Below are 20,482 nucleotides of genomic sequence, written 5' to 3' on the forward strand. Positions count from 1 at the left end.
TTCCTCTTATTTGTTAAAAAAATTTTTTTTTCTTAATAAATTAAGTGAGGGGAGCTGCCAATGGGGTGGAAGGGCTGGGCCCGACCCCTTCCCGGCCCGCGGCGGGACCTAGGTCCAGCCCAGGCGTGTGCTGGTGGCCCCGCGGCGCCCTGCCCCGGCGGCAGGCGGGCGGGGCGTCCGGCCTCATCGCGACGTGCTGGCGGGGGCCTGCGGGCAGAGAGCGGCGGGGGCTCAGGGCTCGGCCCACCCTTGGCAGCCGCCCGCCCCCGGCCCGCCCCCCGCCTGGGACCTCACCAGCGTGAAGGCGTCGTAGGCCTGGGCCAGCTCCTCCGTGCGGTACTGCTCCAGCACCACCACGCCCTGCAGGCCCGCGCTGCGGCGCCGGGCACAGCCCTCGCAGTGCACCAGGTACGTGTTGCGGCTGCCGTTCTCACTCGTCACGAACAGGATGTTGAACACCTCCACCTAGGGCAAGGAGGAGGGGGCAGTCACGGGATAACGGCGCTGGGGGCACCCCGCGGGAGCGAGCGGGAGACGCGGCGCGGGTCCACTCACGTCGCACTCGTTGCAGTAGTAGGCGGGCTCGTCCTTGACCCGGCCCTGGTAGGCGATTTTCTTCCCTGCCCGCACAAGGCTCTCCCGCTGCACCTGGCAATGCTTCATGGACTGCAGCAGGCAGAACCTGGGAAGCGGAGAGATGGGGAGTCAGGGCACAGCCATCCCAGACCTCAGCTCTGAGCCCTCTCCCAGGAGGCCTTCCCCCTTCACGCCTGGGCCAACTTCCCTGTCCTGGGCTTTCCTCAAGAGAGCATCTGTCACAGGTGAAACTGCATTTGGCTTTTGTTTACTGGGACTATTGCAAAATAAAGCTCAGGAGAGCACTGACCCGACAACCTCTCCCACCGCCGTATCCCAGCATGTAATGGTGCCTGGCACACGGGAGACAGGGATGGAGGGGCAGGTGGGGATGGGGCAGTCAGATGGGCAGGCCACCAGCAAGGAGAGAGACCGGCAGAGATGGGCTCCCACCCACACAAAGCCCTCACTTGATCATCTTGAACAAGTCTGGGTCGCTGATTTTGACAGTACGAGCCACGTTCCAGGACACGTGAATCATGGGCACGATGGACTTGACGTTCTTCACCTCGTTCCACTCATATCGTTCCAGGGCCAGCTGGTACTGATAGGCTGCAGGCAGGGGCGGGTCACCGCAGAATTCTCACACAGCCCCCAAGCCCCGCCCCTTCCAGCAAGCCCAGCCCCCACCGGCCTCACTCCCACGAGCCCCACCCTCTCACCGGTGAGGGGCCCCACGTTCCAGGCGATGTTGTTGCACCAGCCGGTGGCCTGCACCCAGTGCACGGTCCCTGCGTTAATCCACACGAGGTCTCCAGGGCGCTGCACAAAGCGGTACACAGGGATATTGGAGGCGTAGAGGTCATCCAGAATTGGCCACCAGGAACCCGTCAGGTAGTCCACGCCGTGCCTGCAGGATGGGCACAGGGTCAGGTGGGTATTTGGGGACCCAGGGGCAGGGCGCAAACGGCCGAACGACGGAGGGCGTCGCGCACCGGTCGCAGAAGGCGCTGATGGTCTCCCAGTAGTGCTCGTGCACCGCGAACCACTCGCAGTCGCCTGGGCCGATGTTGATGTTGACCGAGCAGAAGTTGTTGTTCTCCTGATGGCCTGCAGGAGGCGACAGAGAACGACTTGGTGGGCCAGATCGGAGCCCGAGCTCCGCGACAGCCCTGCCCCTCGCCCCTCATTGGCTGGCGGCAGAGGCCGTCGGCGCCCAGAGCACCGGCCCGGCGCGCAGGCGGGGAGCGCACCTGGCGTCCGGCTGCCCGGGACCTTCATGTACAGCTGCACAGTGTTCATGCCGAGGATGGTGTGGCCCACGTGGCTCAGCATGTTGCCCGTGGACGTTACCCGCATGAAGGCGGGCAGCTTCAGTAGCTCCTGCAGCTGGGGCTTCCACCTGCAGGGGTGAGAGGAAAACAAAAGTGAGCAGGGTTCCTGGCCACCCCTGGCCCTCTGTGCCTAGCAAAACTCCGGCCCCTACTTTGCTGGCCCCGGCCCCTGCCCACTGACCGCTTGGCATCTGACAGGTCGATGTTGGTGCCAAACTTGATGATGTGGTGGTTCTTCGGGTCTGGGGTGCCGCTGCTGCAGTGAAGAGCACAGGTTGGCGGGGAAGCAAAAAGGGAAGGGAAAGGGTCAGGAAGGGGAGGGCAAGGCCGTACCTAGGAGGGGTTCCTGTGGTGCTGTCTGGCTCCTCCGACTCCTCGTCCTCACTTTCCTTCTCCTCCTGCTCAGCCAGAGGAGAAGCCAGGCCTGGGTCAGCGGCATTCCAGGGGCTCTCCCCCCAGCCACCTCTCTTGCTCCCGCACCCTGACTCGGCCCATGCTCGGCTCTCACCTGCAGGGACTCCTGGAAGGAGGAGGCCTGGTACTGCGCGTACTTGGCAATGGTGGTGTGGGAACGGGAGCTCTCGCAGGGCCAGATCTGCCGGGTGCCCGTCAGGTCCCAGTTCTCATCGGAGGGCTGCTGCACCTGTGTGCGCACCTCCACGGTGTGCTCGCCACTCGCCTCCACCAGCGTCTTGGTGGAGAAGAGGCCCAGGTCTGCGAGGGAGGGCCGAGGAGGGCGTCGGGGCAGAGGGCAGGGAGCAAGGGCCCGACTCACCCTTTCCCTTCCTACTGCCACCAGCCTCTGAATGGGACTCTCAGGCTTAAGGAAGAGAAGGGAGCCGCAGCCCCATGGGAAGCTAGGCAGGCTGGCCCTCCCAGGGCCTGGCCTTGATGGGGACCTCAGCAGCCCTCTACCCCACAGCTGCTCCACGCCCCAGTCCCTCTGCGAGTCTTCAGCTGTGCACCGGAGCACCAAGTCAGCACTCAGTGAGTGGAAGCTTCGTTATCGCTGGGTTCACTTAAAGATTTAGTCAAGCGAGAACCTGAAATGTGCTTCTGATAACTCTGTGGCGGGGGTAGGGAGATGGCAATGGGTACAGAGGAGGCCACAGGTATAGAGGAAACCAGGTTGACCTTTACTTTTTTCAACTATTTCCTCTACTTTGTACATATCTTAAATTTTGCATAATAAAAGGTTAAGGAGAGAGAAAGCCCCAAACCATGGGTCTAGTAGGGGTTTTCTACAAATCTGTATTCTTCTCCTTAATCACCAAGAAAATGAGAAGTGGCCTGCACTGACTATACAGACCCTGCGCTACATCCCTTCCCCCCTGCCCACTGCTGGGAGATGGACAGATGGGAGAAAGCCTGAGGCTGGCTGATCTAGCATACCAGAGCACTCCTCACACCTGGCCTGTGGGACTGAGGAAGAGAGCTCCTTAAGAGCCACTGTCCTGCGTCTTCTCAGAGGGACCAAGCAGCCCCAGACCCCTGCTGCCCTCCCTGCATTTCTCTATGCCCCAAACTCACTGAGCCGCAGGGAGCCTGCCAGGCCCCGGATCACGGTGATGGGGTTGCGGGGGTCTGTACAGAACTGCAGCAGCACTGGGGAGAAGGCGTCCCGTTTGCTCTCCAGCTGAGGGAGGACCGAGGAGGCTGGGGTCAGAGCCCTGTCCCGGGCTCAAAGCGCCCCAAGCACACCTCAAGGCCCTGGGTGGGGGAGTCCTGAGCACAGATGGCACACATACATAGATGCTCGGTGTGGGTGGGCTGAGTTTCTCCCGGGGCAGCCTCTCCTCAGTGTTGATCTTCGGTTTCACAGACTGGGCAGGGGAAAGGTAGGACTCCCGAAACTTCCCTTTCACCTTGGCGTTCCTGTGGGACAGTGGTGGGGTGAGGACAGATACACCAAGAGGATGGGGACAAGGAGCCAATCCCCTGGACCAACAGGGGGAGCCCCACAGGTGACAGCCCCGAACTCACTTGCTGGCACGCACAACGTCAGCGGCACAGTGGCTGATGGTGAGGTCTGCCATGCGCAGCCGCCGCTCCTCCACCTCAGAGGCGATGAAGGTCTCTTTGTCACCACTCTCTACCTTGATGAGCCGGATCTTCAGCTCCTTGGGGGGCCCCTCGCTAAGCGAGCGCAGCTTCAGCATGTCAGCCCGGCTGACGCCCGGTGGCCCTGGGGCTTCCTCCCGAGCCTTCTTCCCAGGGACAGGGGCTGATGGGGGTGTGGGCTGGGTAGAAGGCGCGGGAGCCAGTGTGGGAGCAGGAGTGGCGGGTGGCTTGGCCTTGGAGGCCCCACCAAGCTCAGGCCGGGCCTTCTCACGACCCTGGATCTCCTCGCTCTGCAGGTCCAGATTCCCCAGCACTCGGCGGCTCTTTTCTTTGGGGGCCTTGGCCTTGGTCTTGGCCCTGCCCTCCCGGGGCCGCCGCCCCACGCTGTCCTTACACACCCGCCTGTGCCGCCGGTGCTCCTTCTGGTGCTCCTTCTGCCGCCGCTTGCTGCTGCCTGGCCCAGCTGCCGCCGCCACCCCCCCACTCTCTTCCTTGGCCTGAGCAGGAGGCGGCAGCCTCTCAGTCCCGCTGTCAGCTGGGTCTGCTCTGTCCACTGTGTCCACTGTGTCTGTGGCACTCCGGCCCACCCGCTCCACCAGGGTCTCACAAGCCCGGCTGATCTCTTCTAGCACCTCGGACTCAGAGCGGGCAGGGGGCAGCGGCAGGGGTGGGGGTGGCGGGGCAGGGGTTGTGGGACCCGGGGCTGGCTCTTCACCCACCCTGCACTCCCGGGCCCAGGGTCCGCCTGAGGTAGAGAACTGAGATGACGAGGAAGCGGAGGGCTTTGGGGAGCCCTGGGCGCTAGGGGCCGTGGAGGTGGGTGGCAGGGCAGTAGCACCTGATGGGAGGCTGGGGGAATACTGAGTGGCAGGCAAGGGCCCAGGCCGGGTGGGAACACCTGCTCCAGTCCCCCGGTAGCAGTACTTTTGTCCCTCCAGCACAGAGGCCAAGGATTTGAGCAGGCTGGCCGGGCTGGCTGGCGGGGGTGGTGGCGGCTGTGGCTGGGGTGGCGGAGGGAACTTGGCTAGAGGCGGTGGTGGTGGCAGGGCTGGTGGTGGCTTCTTCTCCTCTTCCTGGGTGGTGGTGGTGGTGGTCGTGGTGGTGGTGGTGGTGGCAGCAGCAGTGGTGGTTGGGGCTGTGTCATTGGGGAATGGAGGCTGCAGAGGCGCAAAGGGCTCCTTCAGGGGTGGCGGGGGGACCACGCCTGCCTCCTGCTGTTGCTGTTCTTCCTCCTTGCGGATTGACTCGTCCAGCATCTTCATGATGTTGGCCAGCCCGTCGGGTAGGATCTTGAATTCGGCTGGCTCCTCAAACTGGTCTTCCAGCGGAGTAGGGGGGAAATCAAAGAGTCGCGGGCCTCGGGCAGGCAGCTCCCCGACCCCGGGTGGCACAGGCTGGGGGGCTTTACTCAGGGGGCTGGGGGAAGGCCCCGGCCTCACCTCGGGGGTCTTTGGGAAGGAGACCCTGGGCCGAGGGCTCTCCGGGCGCCTGAAGCTTCCTGAGGTATTTTGGTGGCAGGAGGAAGGGGGGGCTGGAGGCAGAGCAAGAGTCAGCGGGGCAAGGGGTGGGTCCCGGGGGCTCAGTGACGGGCTGGGGGGCCGGGGAAGGGCGTCCATACTTCTGGCCAGATAGGGAGGTGGGGGGAAGGGCACAGGCCCGGGCGGGCTGCTGCTGTGGCTGCCACTGTTGCTGCTGCTGCTGGTGGTCGGGGGAGTGGGAGGGGTGTGCGAATCCTGAGTGCCCACAGAAAAGCGCGGGGCTGGAGGCCCCAAGAAGCCCTCACGGTGGGGGAGAGGTGGGGGGGGAGGGCGGGGAGGTCCTTCAGCCCCGAAGAAGAGCTCCTCTAAGATCTCTCCATCCTCTCGGGCTGCCCGGCAGGCCGGGCCCTTCAGCCAGGCAGGGGTGGGTGGGGGGCGCAGGAGGCGAGGACAGGGGGGCAGAGGGGGCGAGGAGGGCCCCGATGGCAGGGACAGGTGGGGAGTGGCGGCGGAGGCCGCCAGGAACGGTTTCCGACTGCTGTGTGCCAAGGGCCCCAGGCGGCCCTGGTGAGAGGAGGCCTCCAGCGTGGGAGTTTGGTAATGATCAGCGCCGGGCTGCAAATCCAAGTATGGGGTGGGAGAGTCAGTGCTCAGCTTCCCACCAGCTCCGCCCCAAGCCCCGAGCCCCTCGGCTCCACCCCTGCCCCCACTGCCATCACTCACAATGGCTGGGCTGGGCTCCATGCCCCGGAGGCCGGTGGTACTGCTGCTGCTACTGCTGCTGGTGGTGCCAGGGAGGCCGGGGGGCCGGGAAGGGGCGTAAGGCACGCAGGCGGTGGTTGCTGCTGGTGAAACGCTGGAGTCCATCCGCGACCTCTGAACTCTGCTCTCTCTAAGGTCACTTCCGGGGGGACGGGATGCAGGCAGGCAGCCATGGCTCTCTGCTCCTGGGGGGCGGGGGCCTGGGCCTGGGGGTGCAGCCGGGACCAGTCGGTGGCCAGGGGGATGTGTGGGGTACGCTGGAGCTGGGTATGGATACGGGTGATGCAGCGAATGCCGCTGCTCCTTCAGGAAGAAAATGAGGACAAGAGGTGAGAAACTGAGGGCATGGGGACTTACAGGTAAGAGGTGAGGGGCAACAGAGAGAGGGGCTCACCTGGCGCTCTGGGGGTGCTGAACCCTTGCGCTCAGTACCCCAGGCATCTCCATGCATGGTGTTCCATAACCCTGGCTTGGTCAGCTGAAATGGGGGGCTGGTGGCCAGGCCAGGAAGGGGTGGTGGTGGTGGTGGTGGTAATGGTGGCGGTGGCAGCGGCAGCCCTGGGGGAAGGCCAGCCTGGGGGAGAAGAGGGGGTAAGGATTTCACTTGCTGCCCCAGACCTGCGCGCTCACTGCCTGCCCACCCATCTCCAACCATACCTGCTCAGAGTTGCAGCCTCTCCTGCGCTTGCCTCCAGGGCTGAGGCCCTCCTCCCCTGAGGAGCCTGAGAGTGCTGCAGGAGGCACAGGCTGCACCACTGGGGGTTCAGCAGCTCGCTTCACAGGGGGACCAACTCGCTTGGCCCCATAGTTCCGCTTGTGCTAAGGTGAAAAGAGAGGCCAGAAGATGGCACAGGTGCAGGTGTGGCCTGGCCCTCCTCCCTAGCCCACCCAGCCCTAGAGCTCCAGCCTCACCTCAAGGTGCAACAAGTTCCACACTTGCTCCAGAGGGGGCAGGACCTTGGCTCGGTGCTGGCAGGAGCCGGCATGAAAGTTCCAGAGCTGAGCCTGGGGGGAGGAGGTAGGTTCAGGGCAGAGACAGACATGATGCAGGGCACTGGGCCAGAAGGCCCAATCCCAGCCTCCAGCCTCCAGCCTCTACCCTGTCCCACCTGCTGCAATCGGCCAATGCGGGGACCCAGTTCAGCGAAGCTTCCTCCATATCGAAGGGCGCTGTGGTAGCAGCGTATGGCCTCCTCGCTGTCGTGCTCTGACTCGTATAGCTGCCCAAGCTGTTCCCACAACCCTGGCTGGGCTGGTTCCCGCAGCAATGCCTGCACACAGCTGTGCAGGGATTCCAGCTTCCCATGCAGGGGTCTTGGGGCGGGTGTCCTACACAGCAGATGGCACTGGGAGGTCAGGCTTAGGAAGCAAACGGGCCTCTCTGAAGACCCCAGCTCTACCTCCCACTCCCTGCACCATTGAATCCCCCACTCACCCTGGGGCATAATATGGTTTGTTGGGGTGCCCGGAGCTACTGCCATGTGAAGGGGGTAAGGGAGCAGAGAGAGGGGGCTGCCCAATGCTGGCTGAGCACCTGGAAGGAAAAGGGGTCTGTTATGTTCAGTTAGATAGGGCAATCTTATCCCCACCTAGGAAAGAAGGAACTAGGGGAACAAGAGAAAGAATCCGAGGACTGCACTAAGGCTGTAACCCACAAAGAATGACAAAGAGGATGAGAGGAACAGGAGATAGGGGAAGAAGAGTGCCTGGAGACAGAGGTAGAGAAGGCCCAAGTCTCACCTGCCTCCAGGCAGCCATGTGCTACGAGGAGGGGGATGGGGCGGGCAGGAGCTCCAGGCCCCAGCACAGCTCAGGCCCCCAAGGACAAAGGCTTCCCGTGCAGCGCGGGCCCCTGGAGGGTCCACTGCCCGATGCATCCAGCCTGAGTTGAGAAGAGACCACGTGGAACTGGGAGCTCGGCCAGAGCTGACAATGCCCGCCGGGCCTACCCAGCCCCAGCGTTTCCCTCACCAGGTCAGCAGTGGCCCCAGGAGCCCTGGAGATCGGGCAGGGCCCCTTGCCCCAGCTCTCTGAGGGCGATGGTCCGGCTCCAGCCGCTCTGACAAGAGCGCCCACTGCCCCCAGATGGACGCCCAGGGTCCTTCACAGCAAATTCTACAGAGAGAAGGGGAGAAAGGCGTCAGAGGCTGGCCAGCACGCAGCCGGGGAGGCTGGGGCACCGGCAGGTCTGTCATCCAGGCAGCGAACCGAGCCTTGGCTGTCCCCAAGGGGAAGCCCGCCCTCGAGCCCCAGGAGAATGGCAAGGAGCGGGATGGCGGGTCAGTGGGACAGGGTGCCTGCACTGTCCGGCTTCCAGTCGGAACACGGGACCCACCGGCCACACTGCGGCCGCTTACCCAGCCTCGGTGGGAGCGTCCTCTCACTTATAGCGTCACGAGCTCCAGGGATCTGGCCAATCACAGGACTTCCTCTCTCTCCCCAAAGCCAATCATCACTCGGGTCTCCGCCTCAGTAACAGCCTGGCTGGGACCAATGGGAGCGAGGTTAGCCCGGCCCGCAGCGGCCGGGAGGAGGGGCGGCGAAGCCGGTCGGACGGGCTCGACCCGGGATGACCCCGCTGTGACCCCGCAGCTCCCACCCAGGGTCCCAGTCTGGGACCTGACAACACGGCCAGCGGGGCAAACGGGGTCGGGAACTCGTGCGGTCAGGGTGGCGAGTCGCAAGCTCGCGCCGGCCGGGGGAACGGCGCTCTCCGCATGCCCCAGGCATCCACAGAGCCGCGGGTGACCCCAGCCCGAACGCCCGAGACGTCCCCCTGCGCCGCCTTCTCAGGACCCCCGGATGCGGAACCCAGACCAAGGCGCCCTCTCCTTCCTCACTTCACCTGCTCGCCCCGCACCTGACCTCCCCAGAGCAGGCGCCCCTAGGAACTGCTCCGAGCCGGCCAGCCGCGGCGATCTCTACGACCCCCAAACCTGCCGCGCCGCTGGGCACCCCCAGCCCGCCCGACCCCGCCCCAACCCCCGGCCAAGCCCCCCGCCCCGTACCCACCTCCAGCAGCTCCACCTCCCCTGGCTCTGGAGGTCTTCAATACCGACTAGCCCCCAAACGAAACCCCCTTCAGTTCCCCAACTTCTGAGAAGTCGCGCACCGCGGTCCTGAGTGGCCCCTCTCGCGTGGCTCCCGTATCCTCTCTGCCCTTCCCCGCCGGGGCCACGCGGTTCCCCACGGCCCACGTGGCCCCCGCCCCCCAAGGGAGGGGGGATTTCGGGGGTTGCCCGTGACGTGGCTGCATGCGCAGCGGAAGCCGTGTGTGTAAGTGTAAGGGGGGGGTCCTCGGGAGGAGGGAGGGCGGGGCCCGACTGGCGACGGGCGGTGACATCACCCTTGTCCCACTCTCACCGCCCACTCCCTTAAAGAACCCAGAGCCTGTTTCACTTCCTCCTTCGCCCCCCCACCCCGCCCCGTCCCGTCGGGACTGGCTCAGCCCACGGCGGGCGCAGCGGGCTCCTCTCCTGGCACCTTCCCTTAGCCCCAGGCTTCCTTCTCGCCTCTCGGAGTGCAGGAGCTCCGTGCCCGCGCCCCCTCCTCGCCTACCCCGCGTCCCCGCAGGTAGGGAGCCGGCTCCGCTCCCGGGACAGGTCCATTGAGAGTCTACAGTACAAAGAGCGGCGAGACGCGAGCGCCGAGCACAAAGCGGCGGGGGCGGGGCCTGCGCTCCAGCTGGAGCGAGCGCCGGGCAGGAAGCCGGGGGAGAGCGCGGCGAGGGGCTGGGGGCGGCTGGAAAGTTCGCCTTCGCTGAGAGCCGTGTGCGCTGCGGGGAAATTTCCACCCATCCCACGAGGGCAGGCGGGGTTCTGGTGACAACCGCCCTCCCTCCGCAGGGGCAAGGCCGTCCGCTTGCGCCGAAGCGCCTCGGACCCTGCGGGTCTCGGCGTGCGCTGCGGTCCCGCGGCTGTCAGGACTCTCTCTCCGTACCGGGGACAGCCTTCCACCAATTGGCCAGGTCGGGGCCAAGCGCGGCGCCTAACTGCGGCCAAGGGCAGCCCTAGCCGGCTGCCCACGCCCAAGTTCGGGGAGCACGGAGCAGACCTGGGCACCAGGCGTGAGGGGGGCAGACCCCTGCTTGGGAAGTGATGCCGAGGGCGCTGCCAGTTACCAGGAAACGCAGCTTCCCCTTCTGCGATGATGACACTTCCCCTCTGCCACTTCCCCTTCCCACGGGGAACTGACTCAGCTTTCCCTGCCCCTCCAGCCCCCTAATCCTCCACCCTCATCCCCAGGCCCCCATGCCGGGCCGCGGAATACAGCAGCCCTCACTGGAGGACAAAAATGTCCTGTACTCTGAACGCACACTCACTCTCGCCAGCCACCTCGGGTCCTTGTCCCCATCGGGGACCCGGGCGCCTGTCTGCCCCAACCGTCCCCCGAACAAAGCCCTCCCCCGGGGTCTGATTCAGGCTTGGGGTGGGGGAGCATGAGTCACCCAGAAAACCTTCCCCGGTTCCCACTGACTCAGCCCCCGCCTCTCTGAGCACACACAGACACACAGTCAGAGGCAGACACAACTCCTCGGCCCACACACGGTTCACCGCCGGTCCCGCGGAATTTCCCCTCCCGTCTCCCCCCCGCGCCGGGCAGCCCCGACGCCGCGCGCACACCTGTTCCCCCGCCGGCCTGCGGTCCACTCTCACCTCCACTCTCGCTTTGGGGCAGGAATAGCCCTCCCCGACTCCCGGTGTCCGGACTACCCTAGGGGAGGAGACACACACCCCCAGACTCCTCAAAGACGGACGAGAGGTGAACGCACGCGGCCACGGCCAGGTTGGGAACGCGGTATACTTCTGGGGCAGACATTCCAGTCCCTCCCGGCCCGACCCAACCCGACCCGACCCGACCCGACCCACTGGCTGGGAGCGGGGCCGCTCTGAAAGGGTTAATTCTACTCCAGCCGAGGCCACGCCCCCTCCATCCGGGCTCTCCCAGCAAAGCCCCGCCCCGCCCCCTCCATCCGGGCTCTGGGCTCCGGGGCTTTAACCGCCCCCCTCCCCCCAGAGCCGGGGGAGAGACCCACTCCATCCATCACACCCACTTAACTCTCCCAGGGCTGGAGGCCGGAGGCGGCCCTCCGCCCAGGGCCCCTGGCTCGCGGGACGCGGGGTAAGGGGCCAGACGTGCGCACGCAGACTCACTTAAAGGCCTAAGACGAGACCCCTCAGACGGGGTTTACCCATCAGGCATTCAGCGGGCACGCAGCACACGCGCCGAGGAGGGGCGGGCTTCGGCCCCGCGCCGCACGCCGCTGGCTGCTTGGGGGAGGCGAGGGGTTACAGCCCAGGTTCTTACCTGGGGAGGGGGGCGGCGGGGGAGGCGGGGGGCGGGGGAGGGCCGTCGGCTGGAGCTCCGCTGTGACTCAGCCACCCGGGCAGGCCGCCCGCTCGGGATTCCCTTCCCCAGCCTTCCCCCGCTGCCGGGGCCTCCCGCCCCCCACCGAGGAGTGACAGTGCCGGCCCCGGCCCGCTATGTGTCACTGCGGGTCTTGTGTGTGCCTCTGACTGGGCGCTGTGTTCCCAGTCTGTCTGACAAGGTCTGCTGTGTGTGGGTCCCGGTGTCTGTCTCCGCGTGCACCCGCATTATCTGCTCAGAGCCTGGGTCTGACGCGTTCCTGTCATTATCCCTGTCTACATGACTCGGCGGGACTGGCTCTCTGTCTGTGTGTCTGCCTGGCTCCTGGCTCTATCTTTTGTCTGGGTCTGCCTCTGCACTTGCGTGATCACGTGTGTCTCTGCACATGCCCTTCTATGTTTGCCTTCATGTTCCATGCTCTGGTTAGGAAAACCCTGGAGAAGGCTCACCCCACCAACTGTCTGCCCCATTCCCCTGAGTCCTGATACCTTGCTGGATCGGTGGTCCTTCTGTTTGAGTCAAATACTGAGAGGATGTGGGGGAGGTCTATTTGTTTTCCAGCTCTTTCCCATTCCTCAACATCCTTGCTTATCCTCACAGCTACTGGAGGCTCCCATTATGACAAGAATTGCTAGCACTCAACACTGATTACGTGTCAGGCATGTGTTAAGGACTTTACATGCACTTTTTTTTTTTTAACCCTTCACCAAATCCTGACTTACATACTTTCATGACCCCCATTTTACAAATAAGGAAATTGAGACCCAAAGAGATTAGGTAACTTGGTCAAGGTCATTCTGGAAATAAATGGAAGAGCTGGGCTTCTTTCCAGACCCCTGTTCTATACTGCCTCTGTCCCATTCTCCCTCTCTTGGTTTTATCCTCAGAGGCTGTTTCCTGGGTCAGCTTGCTTCTCAAGCTCTACCCCATCTTACCATCCTGAATGTGTGGGTAGGAGGCTATGCAGCACATCCCAGAGTGAACAGTGTGGGTTTCTTGGCATTGAAGCCCATTCAGTCAACACATTCGCTCAACACAAATCCATTGAGGCACCCCAATGTGTAAACCATCCTGCCAAATACTGAGATATATACAGAAGTAAACAGTTCCCACTCCTAAAGAACTCAGTGAGTAGTGGGGGAGAGTAACACACTCGGAGAACTTAAGTCCCTGGCTTAGGGATCATCTTCCTTTCTCCTACAGAGGAGTGGGGAAGTGCTGGAGCAGGGTTTCAGGCAAAGATGGGGCAGAAGGAGAGAGGGAAGCAGAAGAGAAGGAAGACTTAGGATTTGGAGGACAAATGCTTTAGTGCGGTGAGGAAGAGAGAGGGGCAGAGAGGAATCTGGAAGGAAAGGTGAGATGCCAAGACTGCCATGGCAACAAAAGGTTGTTGTGGCAATGGTCTCCAGTATATCCCCAGCTCAACTTCCAAACACCCTCGGCAAGCCAGATTTTTCAACAACTCCTAAGAGCAAAGTCCTCCTCCCCCTGAGAAGAATTCCTCCAGAATATCTCACATCTGCCTTCCAGTTGGCAAACCCTAGCATAATCCAATTCAATAAGCAACTGAGTTAAAGCACTGAGGGAAGAAGGTTTTTGGTGGTAGTGGAGAGACTCCTGAAGTACAGGGCCAAACCATTCATCAGTGACAGGGAGCTCTGCAGACCAGGAGGGCTGAACCACTCAAGCACCACATGGTGGGGGGATACTCAGAGTTGGACCGGACCATTCTGAGGAGTGGGCACGATCCAGATCATACCACTCTTCAAGCACCTGGGGCAGAGATGGACTGGTGGAGGGAGGGGTCAGGACATCCAGGGACAGGACTTACCAGCTGGAGTTTGGTGTGCCCCTGTCTCATTGGAACCAGCACCCCAGCGATGGTGTGCAGCAGACCACAGTGGGTGGGGTGGGCGGTGCTATGGGGCTGGCATGGTGCCTGGGGGAACCTAAAAGAAAAAAGCCAGTTAGAGGTGGGCCGTCTCAGGCTGGAGAATTTCCCCATTATCCATAGCACCTCACTGAGAAACCTGGCTCTGGTGGTCAGATGGGATGGGAGACTCTGTTTCCGTGGTAACCAGAAGTCATTCCCCCAAGTCATCCTAAACCTTCTTTGGGAGGCAGCTTGGGCCAGGCAGTAAGAGGGGCATGCTCTGCCATCTCCAGAAGTCCAGTGAACACCCAGCCCAGGATCCCACTTCTGCCTGGAATGTAGACTCCCTGGCCCCAGAGTAGGCCCAGCTGCCCTTGCCACCTGTACCCAAGTCAGCCTTAGTCCTGGTCCAAGGCGGATCTTCTTCCCCCAGCTCTGCCTCCTCCCCAACCTTATCAGTCAACCCCACCTTCTGGACTCTGCCCCCTTGCCGGAAGGCCGGTGCAGGCAGGTCCTGGCGAGCAGCAGAGGTGGCTGGACAAGATGAACGGGCCGAGCAGGGAGGAGCCTTCCTCTCCAGCAAGGATTGCGACTCTGGGCCTGCCAGTGGCCTCTGCTGCAAGCTTCCCTCCATACCACCCCCCAAGGCCATATCCTGTTTCCCCATCACCTCCTTCCTCTATGTGGCCCAAAAAGTGATAGAGGCTTCCTCCCTCCCCTCCCAGTCCTCTGAGAGAGGAGCTAGGTCTTTTAACAGAAGTCCAGGGCAAAGAATCAGGTGTCCATCCAGGGGTCAGACCCAAGTCTGCCTTCACCTCAGATTCACTCCTCAGGGACCTAAGCTTTCTGCTCCCTTAGCCACAGTTCACTGCCTGTGAGGACCCAGACACTTGGGCTCCCAGTCCAGCGGCTCCAGCCCCCAGCCTTCCCCCAACCACAGAGCCTCAGGCCTCTGGCCCCCAGCCTCCATGATGCAATGTGCCGCAAGCTTCCCCGCTGCTGATGACACTGCCCCCAGGGAGGTGCTATTTCTGACCCACGCAGGGCCCCCTGCCCAGCCGGAGGCAGTGGTCAGCTGCAAGCTGGGGAGGCCAGGCAGGCAAGGCCCTTCCGCTGGAGAAGGTGCTTGGGCTGGAACCCTCAGGACAGGGATGCTCAGAACGTGGGATCAGGGAATGTATTTGTGTAGTCCGTAGCATTGGTGTTTGTGATTGTGTGTGTTGGGGGGAGGGGGAGGTCTGGCCTAGAGAGAGGGAAGTGGGCAGGCATCAGGATAGACCAAGAGGAGGAGTTGGGGGAAGCCAAGGAGGGTCAGAGGGGTGTGTGTGGGGTGTCTGGACACCAGAGTGGGGGAGGGGCCAACAGCCATTTAAAGGGCCAGCCCCAGAGCTTTAATCCCTCACCAGCCCTGGCCCCTGAGGCTGTAATTCATCTGCCCAACAGCTGGGGTGGGTGTGTGTGTGGTGGTGGTGGGGGGGGCATGTGGACTGGAAGGGGGAGCTGGGGGAGGGGCTGGGGCTTTCTAGTGCACGAAGCCAAACAACAAAAGGGAAAGCTGAAAAGCCAGCTCCAAAGTGCCCAGGCCAGGTTGCTGACAAGGAAAGCTGCCAGCGGCCCCCACCTGGTAGCCGCAGACTCCTTAGTTTGGACTTAAGGATTCTTGACCAAGGAGTCCACAGACCCAAAGGTGGGGCCCTGGAGAAAGCCCAGGCTGAGTGCTCCCCTCCCCTACGGTAGGCTGTCACCCCTCCTTGCACCTTCCCAGGCGGCAGCGCCAACCAGACCCGGCAGGCCCCATAACAGACTCAGCCTCGAATGCCCTGCCAGCCGGCCAGGCCTCCCAGACACGGCCTGCCGGCTCCCCCTCCTGCCAGCGCAGGGTGGCAGCGGCCACACCAGAGCTGTCCCTTTAAATCATTACCACCCCTGATGGTGTGGACGAACCGAGGGCCCTGCCCCCCCAGGCAGGCGGCTTGCCACCTCCCCCCCACGAGTCCCCAGAAATGTGAGGGCCATTTAAAGGGACAACAGAGCCGCGGTCGGGTCTCTAACCACCCCCACCCCCACCCAGCGCGCACACACACAGCTCCTTTCCCCCAACGACACACAGCCCCTTGTCCCTCCAGAGGGCCCCCCAAATTCCGGTTCTCTCCCCACCCGAAGAGAGTGCTCCAAGGAGGATGGGGGCCAGATTTGGGGGGGGAGAAACGGGGTACTAGGGAAATCAAGAAAAGGACAGGGACTCCCTCCTTCCCCTGAGCCCCAGGGGACAGGTCGCAGGGGAAGCAAGGGCCTGGAGGAGCCAGGAGACGATGGAGCTCGGGAAGGTGCCGCGGCCAAACCTGGGGCGCACAGGCAGTGGAGCGAGGGGAGGGCAGTTCGGCTGCACGAGACGGCGGCGCGGCCAGCGGGCGACAAGCCCAAGTGGGGGAGCTGGAACAAGGAGGGCCAGGGAAACGAGGCAAGGCCCGGGGAAAACGGGGCGACGGAACGGGGGAAGGGGTCATCAGGGAGAGTGGGAGGAAAATCAGAGCGGGGAGGGCGAGCCGGGCCAGGGTTACCTGCTGGGTGTCTGTCCCCCGGCGGTGCCCCCGGAGTCCGGGTAGGGAGGGGGGAGCAGCAGGGGGGGGAAGTGGGGGCTGGGGGGGCGGGGAGACGGTCCCTCCTCTGCCTCCTGGGCCTGCCCCGGCGCTTGCAGCCTCTGCCTCCCTCCCTCCTCCTCCCCGTCCCTGAGTCCCGGAGTCAAACAAAGAACTGTAGCAGGCTCTCCCCAACCCCCTCCCTCCTCCTCCTCCTCCTCCTCCTCCTCCTCCTCCTCCTCCTCCTCCTCCTCCACCTCCTCCTCCCCTCCCTCCCTCCCCACCAACAGGCTCCCTCCTCCTCCCTTCCGGTCTCTTCCTTTAACTACCCACGCCCCCCCCCCCAGCCCCCAGCACTAGTCTCTCTCCACCCACCCACCCCCAACCCCTCACACACCCCTCAGCCTAGTCCTGTCCCTGCAAGGGAAACTGTAGAGTCCCTTTGCAAAATTAAAAGGTTCCAGAGAAGAACATGGGAGGGGACTGGGGTCTTGCTTCAAAACCAAGGGCCAAGGACCACAATACAATTATTTTATTTTCACAGCCAAAGGAATAGTGTCAGCTGTTTCTTCTCCAAGAGGGGAAGAAATAATCCTAAAGAAAGCAATAACAATCTGACTAAAGCCCTCATCAAATAAAGCATACAAAGCAGTCCAAGCTAATCCCCAGCCCACCACTACCCCCACACCAACACCAAATTAACACAAACTCTCCACTCTTCCCTAACGAACTCCTAAGATCCTGGCAATTTGGAGCAGGCCTGCCTACTATAATAATAAAAATGATAACCCCATTTCATAATAAGTATTTCATGACAACAAGCATCATTCAGTGTTCACTCTGTGCCAGGCTCTGTGCTAAGTGCTTTGCATAAATTATCTCATTTTTTTTCCTTCCAACCGTCTTGAAAGAAGGTATTGATATTTAAATTTTGCAGATTAGGAATATGAGGCTCAGAGAGGTTGTGACCCCTCCAAGACCCAATTGCTTTTAAGTGACAGAACTGGGAATGGAACCCAGGTCCCATCGGACAGCCCAAGCTCTAAAGTACATAAAAGCAGAAACCAATTTTTTCCAATACCACCCCCAAACCCCAAACCCAGAACGTCACTCCACAGGGAAGGGCAGCCACAGCTATCAAGTGGGCCCTCTCCTCTCTGTTCTCCAACCCCCAATAAGATGAGCAAGTTGTTCCCACCCACCTCAAAAGAGTAGACCTTGACTTTTCAGTCGAATACTGCTTCCTGACCCTTTTCCTCCCAGTTGGGGGCCCCACTGATGAAGGGGGAGTCAGGGATGAGCTGGTGTCCAAGGAACCCCCATACCACACACTGCTGTTCTCCTGGAATTAGCTCCTTGCAACCACTCCCACTTCAGGTCAAAATGGGGAAAGGGGGCAATAGGACACTGAGCAGTGCAGCAGGTGGAACGGAAAGCACACCGCTGGGAGGCTCTTTCAAAGGGGGAGGAGGCTTGTTGAGAAAGCTCTTCCGTGCCAATCCAGGGAAAAGTGACCCAGGGTCCTCTGGGCCCAGCAAAGGGGCAAAGTCTTCCAGCCACACCACACCCGTGCCCCTCCCCCTCACGGAATTCCAGGCCGGGGTTTCCCACCTGCAGGATGCTAAGGCCGGGGAAAGGAGAGGGGAAAGAGATGGCACGGGACTGGAACCGGACTCGGGGCAGGGGGGGAGGGGTGGAAGGGGGAGGAGGCCTCATTGCCTGGCAACCGTCCCGGGGCACGTGCACTGGTGACATCATCCCCGGCCACCTCTAACACAGACCTTCGACCCCCAAGGGGCGGGAGGGGGTGTGGGGGCCGCTGGCTAAGCTTTCTGGGAAGTAGCTTTAGGAATTCTGGGAACCCTAGAGGACTCAAGAGAAGGAAGAAGGGACCCAGGCGTCCTGCCTTTATCTCCCCCCGCCCCCCCCCCCCCCCACTAGGGCTCCAGGCCCAGGGACTCCGGCTTCTGGCCGCCTCCTCTCCGCCTCCAGCCCTGACCTCGCTACCCACATTTCTGACGGGAGTCCCGACACGCCTCTCGGAGATACTGTGCCTTCTCTCTCCTGGGCGAGACCTCGGGCGGAGGACGGAGGCTCCCGGTCCCGCAGGTTTCGTCTCCCATCTGCGGGATCGCCCGTGGCCCGGGCCGCCAGCCCGGATCTGTCTGGGTCCCCAACTCTCCCGCCCCTCCCCGCGCGGCTCCAGGGCGGAGTCTGTGGAGTTGAAACCAGGACACGGCGAGAGGAAGAGTTATATAACCGGGAGAGGCAGAGAAGGACGAGTGGAGATGGGGACAGACAGAGCCCGGAAGGAGCCAAGGGAGGCGCAAAGAACACCGGGGCAAGCGGGGAGAAAACGTTAGGGTGGGAAGGGTCTTGATGCACATCAAAGAAGAGCATTTCGCTCGAAGAAGGGGCGTGATGGCCCGGGAAAAGTCTCTTGTGCTGTCCGGGACTTCCCTGCAGCGCCCCTTCCCTGCCACCGGCAGCCGCCTGGCCCGAGCCGGGTCGCCTCGCGAAGGTGCACTCGTACCCTCTCTTGCCTCTCGGGGAGGCAAACCTAAGCCAGAGCCGGGGAAGGCAGCAGCCGAGCTTGTGGGGCCGGAAACCACAGCTCCGCCCAGCCCACCTGGGAGCGCGGGGCGCCAGCTGGGGGGAGGTGGGGAACAGGTAACCTGTACCTCCCACGCGAGGCGGGGCATTAATAGGCTTGAGGTCCCGCGAAAGAGCGCAGACCCACCCAGACATCTGGGTGCGGAGGGGCCGAGGGGCGCAGCCCGGGGCTAGTTTGCAAACACAGACGGGGGCGCGGGGGGTGCCGGGGGCGGGGGCGACTCTTCGCGCAGGCGCAGGGGGGGGCTCTAGGGTGCAGCCGGGGTGGGGGAGTGGGCGCGAGCGTGTGGGAGTGCACGTGCGGGTCCCCGGCAGCTACCCCTCTCCTTTCCCCTCTTCCTGTCGCTCTATAATGCCTCCTCCCCATTGGCTATTAAGACCCTGATGTAAGGGACGTCCGCTGGAGCGGATTGGGCGGACAGGCGAGTCCGGGAATCCGGTTCCAGTTACTCCGGCAACACGGCAAGCAGCCCCCGGGAGGGGAGCCCAACGGAGCGCCCGCGTCCCGCCTCCTTCCAGACAACGACCGAGTCCTTCTCCTCTGTGCAACTCGCTGTCTCCCTCCTACCTCCCGGGGGTTCTCCCTGATCCCGGGACCCGGGCGACCAGCCCTCCACCTTCCTCAGTCTCCCAGCCCCCCACTCAGGCCAACCCCCACCCCAAGTCAGAGCCACAAGCCACAAGCAGACAGGAAACGAATCTGCGTTGCTTAGCAGCCAACCCGTGTGCCCCTTCCCCGCTATTTACCCCGGGCGAGAGCAGAGACTGGGTTCCCAGCCCCCTCCGCATCCAACGCCCTTCGCCCTCCCGCCCACAATTTCCTGTGAGGGGACTGGGATGACGGGAAGTCGGAGGAGGGCCTCAGCCCACCTTTCCCTCACGCCGGGCGGGGGGCTTCAGCTGCGGGCACAGCCACATCCACCCTTCGCCACCTTCAGCTCTGGGTGTGCGTCTCGCCCTCGCCATCTCGTGGTGATGTTGGGAAGGTTCAGCCATGAGAAGGGCCCGAGCGCGGCGGGGCCAGGGACCAGGGGGCCGCAGAGTGGGGGCGGGACCAGGGGTGAGGAGACTAGCTGGGTGAGGAGAGTGGGGTGAAGAGGGCCGGAGTGGGATGGCAGTGAAGGCTGCAGCTGGGAGGCCATCGGGGCTCCTGGGGTGAGGGTCAGGGCGGAGGATAGAGCCCTCCTCATCAGCAAGGGCTGGAGGGAGACTGGGGAGCCCCGGACCTGAGACGCGTCCCTGTCCGACCCCACGTGACCCCAACGGGCCATCACACTGACCGACCTGCAAACCGATCTTTGGTCCTGCCCTTCCCCGCCCTAGTTTCGAGAAGGGGAACCCCAGCCCAAAAGGGGACTGGGAGTCCTTTCGGGCACCTCTTGACATCCGGAACCCACTCAACATCTACCTCCCAGCTCTTCCCCCACCCCCGCCCTGCTCTGCCCTAGAAGACCCGGATGTTCTGCACCCCAGTCCTCTTCCCGGTGCCGTCCCCGAGACCCAAATGTCCATCTTCAGCTCTACCCCTCCTGCGACTCAGGCGTCCCGCCCCCCTCCGCGGAGATGGTTTCCCAGTTTCCAAACGCCCTCGCGGCTCCCCGTTACCTGGCTCTGGGGGGTCCCAGGTGTCCAGGTTCCCCAAGGTCCCTCAGGGGCTCGAGCGGCCCCCCCCCCCCCGTCTCCCAGACCGGGGCTGGGGGGGCCGCTCCGCCCCGTGGCGCAGTTGGATTTTCCAACACAAACACCCGTCCCGCTCCCCACCCGCCCCGCCGCACCCCGGCCCCGCCCCCTCCCCGTGGTCCCGCCCCTCCTCGGCTGAAGTCCCTATCTCGGCTCCGC

The 20,482-nt window shown here is 63.1% G+C and overlaps 1 protein-coding gene across 8 annotated transcripts; it reads right to left on the reverse strand.

The window, feature by feature from the left end:
* Positions 1–16: 16 nt before the first annotated feature.
* Positions 17–20,402, reverse strand: KDM6B (lysine demethylase 6B). Of its 8 annotated transcripts, none has more exons than XM_023588643.3 (24): positions 20,249–20,402; positions 13,410–13,527; positions 8,569–8,691; positions 8,183–8,326; positions 7,952–8,093; positions 7,647–7,745; positions 7,321–7,540; positions 7,124–7,216; positions 6,869–7,030; positions 6,606–6,785; positions 6,173–6,514; positions 3,894–6,064; positions 3,659–3,785; positions 3,441–3,546; positions 2,419–2,624; positions 2,244–2,308; positions 2,092–2,166; positions 1,830–1,978; positions 1,572–1,686; positions 1,299–1,486; positions 1,047–1,188; positions 556–682; positions 295–465; positions 17–207 (listed from the first exon to the last, which is right to left on the reverse strand). In XM_023588643.3, the coding sequence occupies exons 5-24, from the start codon at positions 8,086–8,088 to the stop codon at positions 184–186; spliced, it is 4,899 nt and encodes a 1,632-aa protein (XP_023444411.2). In that variant the 5' UTR covers positions 8,089–8,093; positions 8,183–8,326; positions 8,569–8,691; positions 13,410–13,527; positions 20,249–20,402; the 3' UTR covers positions 17–183. The 8 variants fall into 8 exon arrangements, with proteins under 8 accessions (XP_023444411.2, XP_012380435.2, XP_071066436.1 ...); XM_012524981.4 differs by having other exon boundaries at positions 8,569–8,695; positions 20,249–20,390; XM_071210335.1 differs by lacking the exon at positions 20,249–20,402 and adding an exon at positions 18,085–18,210.
* Between the last annotated feature and the right edge of the window lie 80 nt (positions 20,403–20,482).

This window comes from Dasypus novemcinctus, chromosome 21 (genome assembly GCF_030445035.2).
Source record: "Dasypus novemcinctus isolate mDasNov1 chromosome 21, mDasNov1.1.hap2, whole genome shotgun sequence".
Taxonomy (NCBI): domain Eukaryota; kingdom Metazoa; phylum Chordata; class Mammalia; order Cingulata; family Dasypodidae; genus Dasypus; species Dasypus novemcinctus.